Here is a 13,216-nt window from a genome sequence, read left to right as displayed (position 1 = left end):
GAAGGCTGAGTCGACCCGAGCCGGCTGCCTGAGAACCAGCTTCCGCTGGGATCGAACTCAGGCTGTGGGGAGAGTTTCAGCTGCAGAAACTGATGCTTTACCACTCTGCGCCACACGAGGCTCATAAAGCAAAGTTTAGTTGTTAATTATTATTTTTTTAAAAAGTTTAGTTAAATTTTAGTGTCTTTAGTTTGTTTGATGAATAATGTCCTTTATCATTGTGTATTCAATAAACGTTCGCCTTTAAAAATAATAATAATAATCCTAGGTGCACACCCTAAGGAATGCACTGTGCACGCCTATGTAGCTACTCTATAGTTATGGAATATCAGCTGTGGAATACTGTTTTCTTATCTGTGTGTTGTTGTTGTTTTTAAAATGGTATCATTGCCTGTAAGCTATATGAATGAACGAATGAATGAATGACCTTCATTTGACATTCACCAAAGTTGGAGCATCAATGTTTTGCAAAAGCAGAGTAACATAAAAAAATATGTTCAGAGAAATAGTTGTGTTAGCCTTGTGGCACTTGAAAGATAGTACATTTATTTGTCTTCATGGCACCACAAGATACTTTGATGTTTTTTAAAGTGTTCCCTCCTACCCAGTGCCTAGCTATAAGATGGCAGGAGTTTTAACATTTCTAGGATTTTATTCAATCTGACTTGTGTGTGTGTGTGTGTGTTTTGTAAAGAAAGTAACCTGCCTGAAGCATTTGAGAGAGGGTGAGCCACAAAATAATTTGAAAAACCCAGAATCAATTGTAAGGTGCTTCTTTGACATGACATTCCTTCTTCATTTCCTTCCTAGTTTTTACCTACTGTTCAGTACCATAAACTGGTATCTGAGCAGTGAGGGCAAGCTGTTCATGGAAAGAAGTTACTGCATTATAAAAATCATCTTTCTTTATGTGATCCCTCATGCAGCATTCAAGTTAATTCCTAGTGTTCCTCAGGAGGGTACAGGCTTACCTCTTTAGGAAAACATTTCTAGCTGGCCCACTGGGGCATTTTCGAATTATTGTTCCCCATCTACACATACACACACACGCACACACACACACACACACACCTCAAACCTATGTTTGCCAAGGTAACATAAATGTGGAGGTGAGATCTGTAGGCAAGAAGGAGAGTGTGCTTAACCCTTTTGGTGCTCACTAATTCTCACCTGCAAATGTCTGCCCCGCCAAGCCCATTTTCCTTGAACCAGACTTACATTGGGTCATGAACGCTAGGTGTGGAAAGCCAAGTTAAAACTAGCGTGGCTTTTGTGGGGGAGAATTGTAGTGGGAGAAAAACGTTAAGCAACTCTAACACTTCCCATTATTGCAACCATCTAAATTGCATTCGTTTGTGGGATTAATACCACAGATCAGTTGAACGGATTAACTAATTTTCAGACTGTTTTGTAAGGAAGGATGCACATATACAGCATGAGGAAAACTGAAGGCTTGAGCTACTGCCTGCTAATGAAAATTAACACACGTCAAATCAATTAGCAACCTTACATCCATCACTTAGAAGTGCTCAATTAAATCAAATGGAATTGCATTTAGTTGAATGCACTAGTTGAAGGGGACTCGTGAACACATTTGTCAGACATATATGAATGGGATTTTTTCCTACTAATTTTTAGTTTTAAAAGGAAGACTCCTTAATGTGTTTTCCTATTTTAAAACATCCTATACTTAAGACATGTTACTTTCAGCAACATATATTTGCCTACTCAGAAGTAAATCCTAATGAGTTAAGTGGGACTTACTCCCAGGTAAATATGTATAGATTCCAGCTTTGCTAGGAATCAGTGAAAGGTATTGGCAACTACATCGTCCTCATCACATCTCTGTGGTTGACAGGCAATCATGGTTATTCCAGATTATTTCTGATCCTGGCCTGTCCAATTTCTAGATCCTGACATGTGCTCACATCACCTTAAACTACCTCAATGGTCTGGATTCCAATTGTCCTCTAAAATTCTCTTTTTCTAGATCTGAATGCTGCTGTAGTAGATAAATCTAAACCTTTTCTTTATCTCTGTGGATTAAGATTAGTTTGGAAATGGCAGTGCATTCGGGAGGCTGGAGTTCTCTCCCTCTCTCCTTGGATATTCTCCCCTCCATAGCAGACAACAAATCCTAGCAAACTTTGGATGTGTGTGAGGAAGGCCTTTCAGTAATGAGGGTGAGAAGGGGGTGCATCCTCAGCAAGTCCAACTGCTTCAAAGTGACACTGATCAGCAGGGTGGTATAGCGGAAATATAGGAGACAGTTGTTATTTCAAGGATCTTAGTAGTGTACAATAAATTGTTCTTTCTCATGTCTAGACTTCCGGTTCAGCCTGTTGCGTTTAGTAGTCAGCTATGCTTCTTCTTCCCAGGGCCAATGATCTGTTTGAAACTCGAGAGGCAACTAGATAAGCCTCTGGTGAGATTACAAGGTTAGCTACTTGTTAGGAGAGTAGCTGGCATAGAGCTATGTTGATTTACTGCCAAACATTCTCAAAGTCAAGGGGCTATGACTAAAACAGGAATAGAGTTAATATGAGCATAATAGTATATATTAATCCCTGAGACACTCCCAGGGTGGGACCTTGAAGCAGGGTGATCCAAAAAGGTACTGTGTTCCAAGCCAGTATTGCAGTCACATACATTAAGAAATTTTGATAGGGTCCCTATGAAAGCTTATGATCTTGCTCTGCCATGTTCTGCTCTCTTCTGTTTTAATCACTCTGTTAATTTGCTCCTGCTTAATAAATCTTTAGCCTTCACCCAGTAGTGTGTTGATTGTACTCTGTATCTTAAAAAGAGACATTGCCTCTTAGCAACACAGCGGTGAGACAAGTCAGGTGAAAATAACTGCAGAAGAGAGAGACAGAGAGAGATGGAGAGAGGAATACAGATGGATAGTGTGGAAGGAAAGAAGGTAGGTGAAGGAAGTAAAAGAAACAAAATGGTGAGAAGGGAATGGACAGATGAAAGAGGTAGATGAGATTGCCTCAGGCGGGCAAAGAAAAATCATGGGGTGAAGAAGAGGAAGGAGAGATGGGAGGTGCTCAGTCCTTCTGGATCTGAAGGTGAGATAAAGGTCAGTCCCAGACCCTCCCACTGAACTGTGCTTACTTCGGGAAAATGGATGTGCCACATCCTACCTCACAAGACTTTCTTTTCCATCTTTTTCATATGACAACAGAAATTGCTTGAATTGCCTCCTCCCCACTTTCCCTCATCGTTGACCTGGGCCTAATCTACAATAAGCAGCATATTGCACTATGAAAACAGTATGAAAGCATTATATAAAAGACAGGAGCCACACCGAGCAGGATATAGCACTATGAATGCAGTATGAAAGTGGTAGGTGTCAATGGGCCCCAACAGTTGTCAGTGCACTTCAATACCACTATAAAGGCATAGTGTGGCTCTTGCCTTTTATATACCGCTTTCATAGTGCAATATCCTGCTTGGTGTAGATGAGGCCCTGAAAGCAGTTGCTCCTTTAACTTCATCCTTGCTTTCCTTCTTGCGTCTTTATTATTTATTCTTTATTATTCTTACTTTCACACTGTTAGTTTTATTGTCCCCTGTGCCTATTTGGTGCATTCCCTTTCTTATTGTTTTATTATGATTTTATTAGAATGTAAGCCTATGTGGCAGGGTGTTGCTGTTTTATTCTTTTACTATGTACAGCACCATGTACATTGGTGGTGTTAGAATAATAATAATAATAATAATAATAATAATAATAATAATAATAATTTATTTCATTTCTATGCTGCCCAATAGCTGAAACTCTCTGGGCAGTTTATAACAATTCATTGCTTCTGCTGATTGGTGAAAGTAGGTGTGTGTGTGTATGTGTGCTCTAATTAACTTAGCTCTCTGAGTGGGTCTGGGGTAAACAGACTTCCTCACTGTAGTGATTTATATTATATTACTATCTAAATTTTAATAATTATTTCTAAATTTGCATCTATTCACATAAATTAGCATATACAAACTTGTCTCTTCTTTTGTCCTCTTTTTTGGTGATGTAAATTCTCTTTTTGGGGTTATGCATATCTTGCTACCCTATGCTTAACAAACGATTGTATATATACATAACTTTTGTAAAAATAAATAAATTACACGAAGGTTATATTTTGTATGCAAATACATTGTATAACTCAAGAAATTATATACTTGTTTTAAAGCCAGCACAGTACAATAAGGAAATTTACTTTGTACTCAGAGGTGACGGGATACACATGGTTATTTCTGCCCACTATTAGATCTGATTGTATTATTTAGTTACTGAATAAAGAGCACATTAACATTTCACACATGGGGGGAAATGGTGTGTTATTCCATAAATACATCTTTGAGTTCTTGAATCATTAGTGAATGAAGCCATTATTAACTGTTTATTTTTATCCTTTTTTTTTTTTTTTGGTATCCTTTTTTTTTTTTTTTTTTTTTTTTTTTTTTTGAATATTTTTATTATTAAAACAACAAACACAAATCAAAATCACTTAATACAAGATATTATCATACCTTACTATCATATATTCAATATTAACCTATTAAACATAATATAATAAACATAACAGTGCTCCCCCCACCTCGGGATCTCATTCTTGTTTCCAAAAACTCATAGTTTCATCTGTTGGTGGAACCCCCCTTCCTTTAGAAAATACAAACTCCAGGAACTTTTTCCATATACTCTCAAAATCATTCGTTTTTACTATGCCTCTTTGCATTTTTATATTACATGTCAATTTATCATTTATAGCAATGTCCCACACTTCTTTATACCATTCTTCAATACAATAATCTCCTGTAATTTTCCAATTCCTAGTTACTATCAACCTCGCAGCTGTCAGTAGGTTCGTTATCAATTCTTTCATTTCTTTATTACATTTAGGATCATCATGCAGTGAGAGTAATGCAATCCTTGGTGTAACTTCTACTTTAAATCCCACAATCTGTTCAATCTCATAAAACACCATCTTCCATAACTTTTGCACATGTATACAATCCCACCACATATGTAAATACGTTCCCTTTTCTCCACAACCCCTCCAACAATCTGCTGAAAGCTGTTTATTAATCTTATTTAATCTAACCGGAGTTAAGTACCACCTCCATACAAGTTTATAATAATTCTCCTTTATTCTTACTGACATATTTCTCAACACTCTCTGTCTCCATAGTCCATCCCACCTCTGTTGTCCTATTTGTATCTTCAGATCAGTCTCCCAAACCATTTTCCCAGCACTATCCAGCCCTCCTTTCTCAATTAATATATTATATATTTGACTCACTAACCCCTTTATCCCTATGTTTTGTCCCTTATCTATTTCTTTTTGTTCAATTAATTCCTCAAATTTCGTCCTCTCTTTACATTCTCCATTTTCTCTTATCCAATTTTTAGTCCATTGTTCTAATTGAAAATAATTTAACCACGTTAATTCCAAATCTCTCAAAACTTCTTCCAACCTCTCTCTTGTATTCATCCCCCTTAACCACTCTCCTAATTTCATTTTATTTATTTCTTTTAAAACTTTGCTTAACCTCATCTTTAAATTTTCAGGAAATTTCTTTAACATTATCACCGGTGTTAAGGGGGAATTACTTGAAAACAATTCCTTTTTATAATTATCCCAAAGTTCCCAATGGAACTTCAGAAATTGGTTATCTAAATCATTAAGCCATTTACCCTTCCCTTTTTGCTTAAAAAACACATTTTGCAATTTCAACTCAATATTCCCTAGCGTATTTTCCTCCATCCATTTCAAATCCCCTACCCCTATAATTGCTTCAACAACATGTCTTAACCTATTAGCTAGATAGTAGTACTCAAGGTTTGGGAGACCCAGTCCGCCTCTCTTTTGGCTTAAATACCATTTACTTTTATTAATCCTTGATCTCTTCCCTTCATTGCAGTAATTATTTATAAGATTCTGCCATCTTTTTAATTCTATCACTGAAATTCTTATCGGTAACATTCTAAAGAAAAAATTAATCTTAGGTAAAATTTTCATCTTTATTAAAGCTATTCTTCCAAACCAGGAAAGATTCAGTTTCTTATACCTCTTTAACTCTTCCTCCAATTCTTTTTTCAATCCATTTAAATTCTCACTTCCCAAATCTTCTAAATTTTTTGTAATCTTAACACCCAAATATTTAATTTTCTCTTTGCTTTTCAAAACTGAAGCCTTCCCTTCCCACTCCCTTTCTTCCTTTTTAGTATAGTTGAATAACATCAAATCCGATTTTGCCCAATTTATCCTTAACCCCGTAACTTCCTCAAAATCATTCAACTGCTGTTTAATTCTTTCCATTTTACCTAAAGGATCTCTGATAGTCATCAATGTATCATCTGCAAACATGTTCAGTTTAATTTTATTACTATTACCTATCCCCTCTATCTCTTCATCCTCTCTTATTGCATTTGCCAACAATTCCATCACCAATACAAACAGGACTGGCGAGAGTGGGCATCCTTGTCTTGTCCCTCTAGCTAGTCGTATCTTGTCCGTTATTCCATCATTTACTACCACTACAGCTGTGCTTTTAGAGTATAACTGTTCTATTATTGTTCTAAATTTAGTACCAAATCCCATTTTATTTATAACCAACTTTAAAGTTTGCCAGCTCACACAATCAAAAGCCTTAAATATATCTAACGCTAAAATACCCGCCTTAATCCTTGATTTTTTTATCCCCTGTATTACACTCAAAACTCTACCTATTAATGTGTGCATCTGTCTACCTGCTATAAAACCACATTGATCTTCCCCTACATATTTAGCTATACATTTATTTAACCTTTTAGCCAAAATGCCTGAAAAAATTTTTGCATCTTGGTTTATTAGTGAAATTGGTCTATATGAATCGGGGAGAGTTAGATCCTTATCTGGTTTCGGAATTAAAATTATTATAGAATGCTCCCATGACTCTGGGATCCTCTCCCCCTCCATTATTGCATTATATAATTTCAACAACTTTGGCACTATTAAGGTTTTAAATTTTTTGTAAAACTCTGGTCCTAAACCATCTGCCCCTGGTGATTTCCCTGCTTTAAGCTGGTCTATAACCTCCTCTATTTCACTTTGCGATATTTTATTATCCATTATTTCCTTATGTTCTTTTTCTAATCCTTTCTTCAAAAATTTATCCACATATTCCTCCGTCCTCTTCATTTGGATATCTCTTTTCTTGTATAACTCTTCAAAAAAATCCTGAAAAATTTTTATTTTATCCTTCATCAAATGACAATCATTACCCTGCTTATTTTTTACTAACCCTATCCCATTTTTGGCTTTTTCTTTCTGTGTGAGTTTGGCAAGCATCTTAGAGTTCCTGTTACTATTTTGAAAATATTCCCTTTTCATATAAATTAAATTCCTCTGTACCTCTTCTAAATTAATATTTTCTAATTCCTTTTTTTGTGCCATTAATTCTATTAATTTATGTTTGTTCTTAGTTTGCCAATATTCTTTTTCCAGCTTTATTATCTCTTTTTCTAAAGTAGCCTGCCTTGCCTCTTGTTGTCTTTTTAATTTACACGTTTCCCTAATACAGTTCCCCCTAAACACAGCCTTCATGGTATCCCAAACCACTGCTATTCTTGTTCCCCCTTTCTCATTTATTTCCCATGTTTCTGACAATTCCTTCTGCATTTTCTCAATTACTTTATCATTCTTAAATATCTTAGTATTCAATCTCCACCTTAATGCTTCTTTATATTCCTTACTAACTGCAAAAACTAAGCTTACCAGTGCATGATCCGATACCTTGATTGTCCCTAATTCCATTCTACATGTCTTAGTTACAAAATCTCTAGATACAAAAATATGATCAATTCTGGAGTATGTATGATGGACTGAAGAATAAAACGTGAATCCTGGGTCTGCCCCTCTGAGAACTCTCCAAGAATCAACAAAATCCTTCTCTTTAATTAATTTGCTTAAAATAGTAACATTGTTTCTCTTTTCTGCTTCAGAGGGATTTGACCTATCTACTCTATTGTCCATAACCATGTTAAAATCTCCCGCCATAATTACATACCCCTCCTTGAATTCTTCCATCTCTCTTAATACCTCCTCATAAAATTCTTTTTGTTTATTATTTGGTGCATACATGTTAATCAAAGTATATTTTTCCCCCTCCAGTTTACCTTTAATCATGAGATATCTCCCATTCTCATCTTTTTTAATATCCTCCATCATAAACCCAGTTCTTTTTGAAATCAAAATGGCCACTCCCTTTTTTTTTGATGTCCCCAACGATACTTCATAATAGACTGGCCATCTCAATCGAATAACGTTCTTTTTCTCCTTAATTTGATGAGTCTCTTGCAGAAATATCATATCAGAACCATCCTTGTTTAACAATTGTTCAATCCTTCTCCTTTTTACGACTGCCCCCAGACCTTTGACATTGAGCGTTGAGATCCTTAACTTCTTATCCATATTCATCTCTCTGATCTTCTATTCGATCCCGATCGTGTTGAAAACATAACATACACACATATACATACAACACCTCTAACATACCCTTCCCTCCCACCCCACTTCCCCCTTCCCTCCCATCACTTTTCCCCCCAATATATACCCGGAAGTCTAATACTTCCGCCATTTTTTTTTTTACCCTTTGGGGGGGGGGGGAAAGAAGCCAGGAACCCAGAGCCAGCAGGAACTAATTAATATATTTCTTATCATCGCTATATTAACCATCTACACCACCACCCCAACTGCTCCTCTTTCTTCTTCATCACCGCTTTTTGCACCGCCACCAGCATCTCTTTGAGGACCCAAACCTAAGCTCTCAAGAAGCTCCATGCCTTGCTGGGCGGAGAAAACCCTATGATTTTCCCCGTTGTATGAGAAACGCAGGAAAATCGGATATCCCCATGCATAAAGTATTTTCTTCTTTTTCAATTCCTCCGTTATGATCTTGACACTGCGTCTCCATTCCAAAGTCTGTTGGCACAGATCATTAAAGACCTGCACTGATGCTCCTTGGAACTTCAGCTCACCCAATGCTCTTAATTCTTTCATCAATTGCTCTTTCTTGTGATAGCTTAAAAATTTCACCAAAACATCTCTGGGGGGTGCACCACTTCTGAAACCCCCTACCCTGTGAGCACGCTCCACATCTTCTTCAGCTAATTGCAGGGTTGGGACTAGTTCTTTAAACCAGCTTAGAATATTCTTCCTGAGGTCCTCCCCTTTCTTCTCCACCATATAACGAACGCGAACGTTTACTCTTCGTGCGTTATCTTCCATAACAATCAGTCTCTTATCTAGATCTTTAAATTTCACCTCTTGATCATTTTGAGTCTTCTTAATTTCTTTAACTTGATTTTTCACTTGATCAACCTCTGTCTTCAAAAAGCCTAGTTGATTGTCTCTTATAGCCATTTCTGCAGCCAGCTTATCCACCCTCTTATTATTTTTGTCAATTTCCATTTCAATTTTCATAAATAGTTCAGCTTTAAGACTTCTCAACATAGCTGAAATTTGATCCACCATTTCCTCTTGCCCTGCTGGCTCTACGCCAGCTCCGGCAGCCATCTTCAACTCCTTTGTCGTTATTACAGATTCTTCTTGTTTTTCTTCCGTCTCCAGCTCTGGATCAACAACTCTTTGAGGTCTTTTAATGATATTGTTGGACGCGTATTGAACCCAGCGTGGCTTCACCACCGGGGCAGTTTTTTTGGGTGGCATAGGCTTGTAAATACTGCTGTTGCTAATTAGTTTCGCTTTCAAATCCAACAAACAGCGAGCTCAGAAGGGTTTTACTGCCGTGCTTAACGAGATTTATTACTTGCTACCGAAAAGGTGGCTATCAATCAATCTCTCCTGACGATGGCTCTGCAATTAAAATTCCTTTCAAGATAAGCTCTCCGTCTGGGAGATTCCTTATACAGCCGCTCTTAACAGTTCAAGGAGGGGCTACTTCTCCACTAGCCACCTTCCTTCCACTTCAAATACACTCGTTAAGCAGCAAAATACTTTAATCTTTTAAATCCCATTCTGTAGCTCAAAGTTTCCCATTCAATCTTCACCGTTCTTCACTATTTCCAGCCCAGATAATTAGATGATAAGGCTTAAAAACCTACCGGTCCATCGGCAGTTCTTTTTTTTCCTTATTGCTCCATTGGCACGCTGGCTCCTCCCCCCTTGGTATCCTTTTTTTGAATTGTTTCAGCTATAATTCACTAAGCTCCCAAACTTATGTATTTTATTGTTGTAAGCAGCCTTATGAGGGCCTCTGCCCTGAAAGGCAGCCAAGAAATGTTAACAACAACAACAACAACACCCGAGCCAGCACTCAGGCCAGCCAAGTCATTTACAGTTAATATATCACTTTACGGCATGTAAGATTCAAATGACGAGCAGCAGAGAATACTGGTAGTTTATTTTTTCTCCTCCAGTCCCCACGATTTATTGTTTTACATTTGGTCACAGCTCCATGTCCCTCATGGAGTACCAAGGTCTCTGTCTGCCTTATACTTTATGACACCAATTTGTCACTGATCAAAGCATCTTGAAAACAAGCATTGTAAAAGAGGAGGAGGAAGAGGAAGAAGAAGAAGACAAACTACATGTTTCTATGAATAAAACAAGATCCACTGGAGAATATGCCTCTCCAGAGAAGCAGCAGACTACAAACCACAAAGTAAAACACTATTTTCCTGGAGCACTATATAGGGCTTTTTCAAATCTCATCAGTGATAATGGCTTGCAATAAAGAAAAGGGTCAGAAGAAGGTATCAGCGTTGTCATTTACTAGTATCACAGCATGCACTCACCTAGCCTGCTGGCATACATTGCAGAGCCAAGCTTTCTCCTTCGTCTGATAAGAGCTGCAGTTCTTGCAGATGTTGTATTTGCAATCTTGGCACTGTCGCTTGGTATTGATGAGAAAAGTAAAAGGAGAGCAGCAACGCATGCAGCAGCGCTCATTAAAGCTCTGCTGTTTCGAAAGTATACTGCACTTGTTACCCTCTTCATCGAGCTTCTGCTTCATTTCACTGGAGCACCAGAAGGAAAAACAAACAAAAGGAAGACAGAATCAAAATCATGTTGCACTTTCGAGGGAGCGGGGGGATACTCAGTTCTCCGTTTCCTGGGCCAAACCCCCAAATAACTGATAAAAGATAGATATCCTCCCTGATCTGGGGTCAATGTTAGGGTTAAGCCCAAGTAGGCTGATCCCACCCACCAGATTTCAAACTAGGTAGGGATGTATCTAGCTATCACTTTTGACAGCGCTGCCTCCTCCGATTGGGGAATGGGAATATATAACCTGTACCAATATAAGCAACTAACATTTCTCTCATTTTTACCTCTCCATGCTTTTGATTTGTGGGTGTGTTGTTCTTCCTCTCTGATTCAGGTAGCTTCAATCCCCACCCCTCCATCTTGCAGGTCTTGCTCTCTCCTTCATTATTGTGCTACTCTATCCCTATTTTTTTTCTATACACCCCACCCTTAAAGTTGGAGATTGAAGATTTGTCATCCTGTCGTGCTCAGCTGTTTGGTTTTTTGCAGTATTTATTGCAGGTAGTTTTAAAGAATTCAGAAGTGACACTTGCTCACACATATATTTTCTGGGGAATTGTTGACAGTTTTTGCCAAACATAGCTTTTCTGTCCATTTAAACTTTGTTTTGTTGTAAATGTTGACGATTATATAGCAGTAGGGACCAAAGTGGCAAACAACATGCTGATTATTTTTTTAAAGTATAGTAGGTACACCCCTGCCAACACATAATTTTGATAAGAATAAAAAGAGAGGTTTTCAGTTTCAATTTAATTTTGCAAACAGTTGATCTTCCTACGCTGCAAGCCACAAAACCAGATTCAGTCATACCATGTTTTTCACAGCCAGGAGACTGCCTGTCCCTACCACCCATCCCAAGAAATATGCCTTTGTTATATGCCATCCAAGAAATCAACCAATGTTACCCTTGTCCCTGATTAACATGGATAATGGTGCAGTAGCCTTTGCTACGTAACAAGTGATAAGGAACTGATTTGACAGCCATCTACTCTTTCTCTGTTTCCATTCAGCAAACTGACTAGTTTTCAATACGCATTACTTCATTGAGTTAATGTACTTGACTGAACAAATCTATCTAACACTATGGCCCTGTTCAGATGTTTTAAACCTATTAACTTAAATTTAAACTTTGCTTTTTTAATTCCATATTTTAACCTATATCAATTTTTGCTGTGTGGTTTTATCCTGGTTGTGCTTTTTATATTGTATTTTGTATTTGTGTTTTTAGATTGTTGGTTGTTTTTATGTTCTTCATGATTTTAATTTTTGTGAACTGCCCAGAGAGCTTTGGCTATTAGGCAGTATAAAAATGTAATAAAATAAATAAATAAATAAATAAATAAATAAATAAAATTGAGCAAACGTATAAAGAGTGGGAGTGATCCAAACCCACCCCTCTTTGTCATCACATTTGCCAGACTCAGCTCCTGGAGGGTGACTGTCTGAAGAGGAGCAGAGACAGCAAGAGGAGAAGGCACTTACTGTACGTTTGAGCAATGTTTAAGCATTTTAAGGCAGAAGAAGCATCCGAGAGACTCTATTCGACACATTTGGAAAACAGTGGCTCCAGAGGAAGGAAAGTCCTTTCCGAAACACACTGGGCATAATAAATGTTTTTTCAGGCAGGCACCTGAGAATATTTTCTCTTATTTCTGAAGATGAGAGCCTGCTATATCCATGGAAGCTCTCCACGTGAGCCAGAATGTGGATTTCCAGGCATTCTGCCTCATGTGGAGAACCTCCACAAATATAGGAGGCTGCGACGTAACAGACCTTTACACTCCGTTGCATATTCCCTTCTCAGGCCAAGCACCACCACTTGAAAACCTGAGGGAGGGTTAATTAAAACCTTTCCTCTAGCTATGAGGGAAACAGGTTTAATATAGGATCTCTCTTAAGACAGAAGAAGCATCAGAGAAACTCTATTTGACACATTTGGAAAACTGCCTGATCTAAACTCTCCACACACCAACCACCTCACTCTCTTCACACCAGTCCTAAATCCCTAAAATCCAAACTCTTCTTACTCTACAACTAAACAACTCTCCTCACGCGTACTCAAACTCACACACCTCACAAACTCCCAACATTCTCCTTACCAAACCTTTTATTTACAAAGCTCCCAGTACATTATGAACTGGCATCTGTAGCAACTGCTCCTGCTGGGA

General features: G+C 37.8%; 1 protein-coding gene across 1 annotated transcript in view; it reads right to left on the bottom strand.

Moving 5' to 3' along the window:
* The window catches only part of MYRIP (myosin VIIA and Rab interacting protein), a 198,239-nt gene that overhangs the window by 93,695 nt on the left and 91,328 nt on the right, over positions 1–13,216 (bottom strand). Inside the window, exon 3 of the mRNA XM_063129083.1 lies at positions 10,796–11,017. Coding sequence (XP_062985153.1) covers positions 10,796–11,017 — 222 coding nt within the window. The remainder of the gene's footprint in view (positions 1–10,795; positions 11,018–13,216) is intronic.

Source organism: Elgaria multicarinata, chromosome 1 (assembly GCF_023053635.1).
Source record: "Elgaria multicarinata webbii isolate HBS135686 ecotype San Diego chromosome 1, rElgMul1.1.pri, whole genome shotgun sequence".
In the NCBI taxonomy this organism is placed as follows: domain Eukaryota; kingdom Metazoa; phylum Chordata; class Lepidosauria; order Squamata; family Anguidae; genus Elgaria; species Elgaria multicarinata.
Note: the sequence above shows the minus strand (reverse complement) of the source record. Positions and strands in the feature narration are given on the sequence as shown.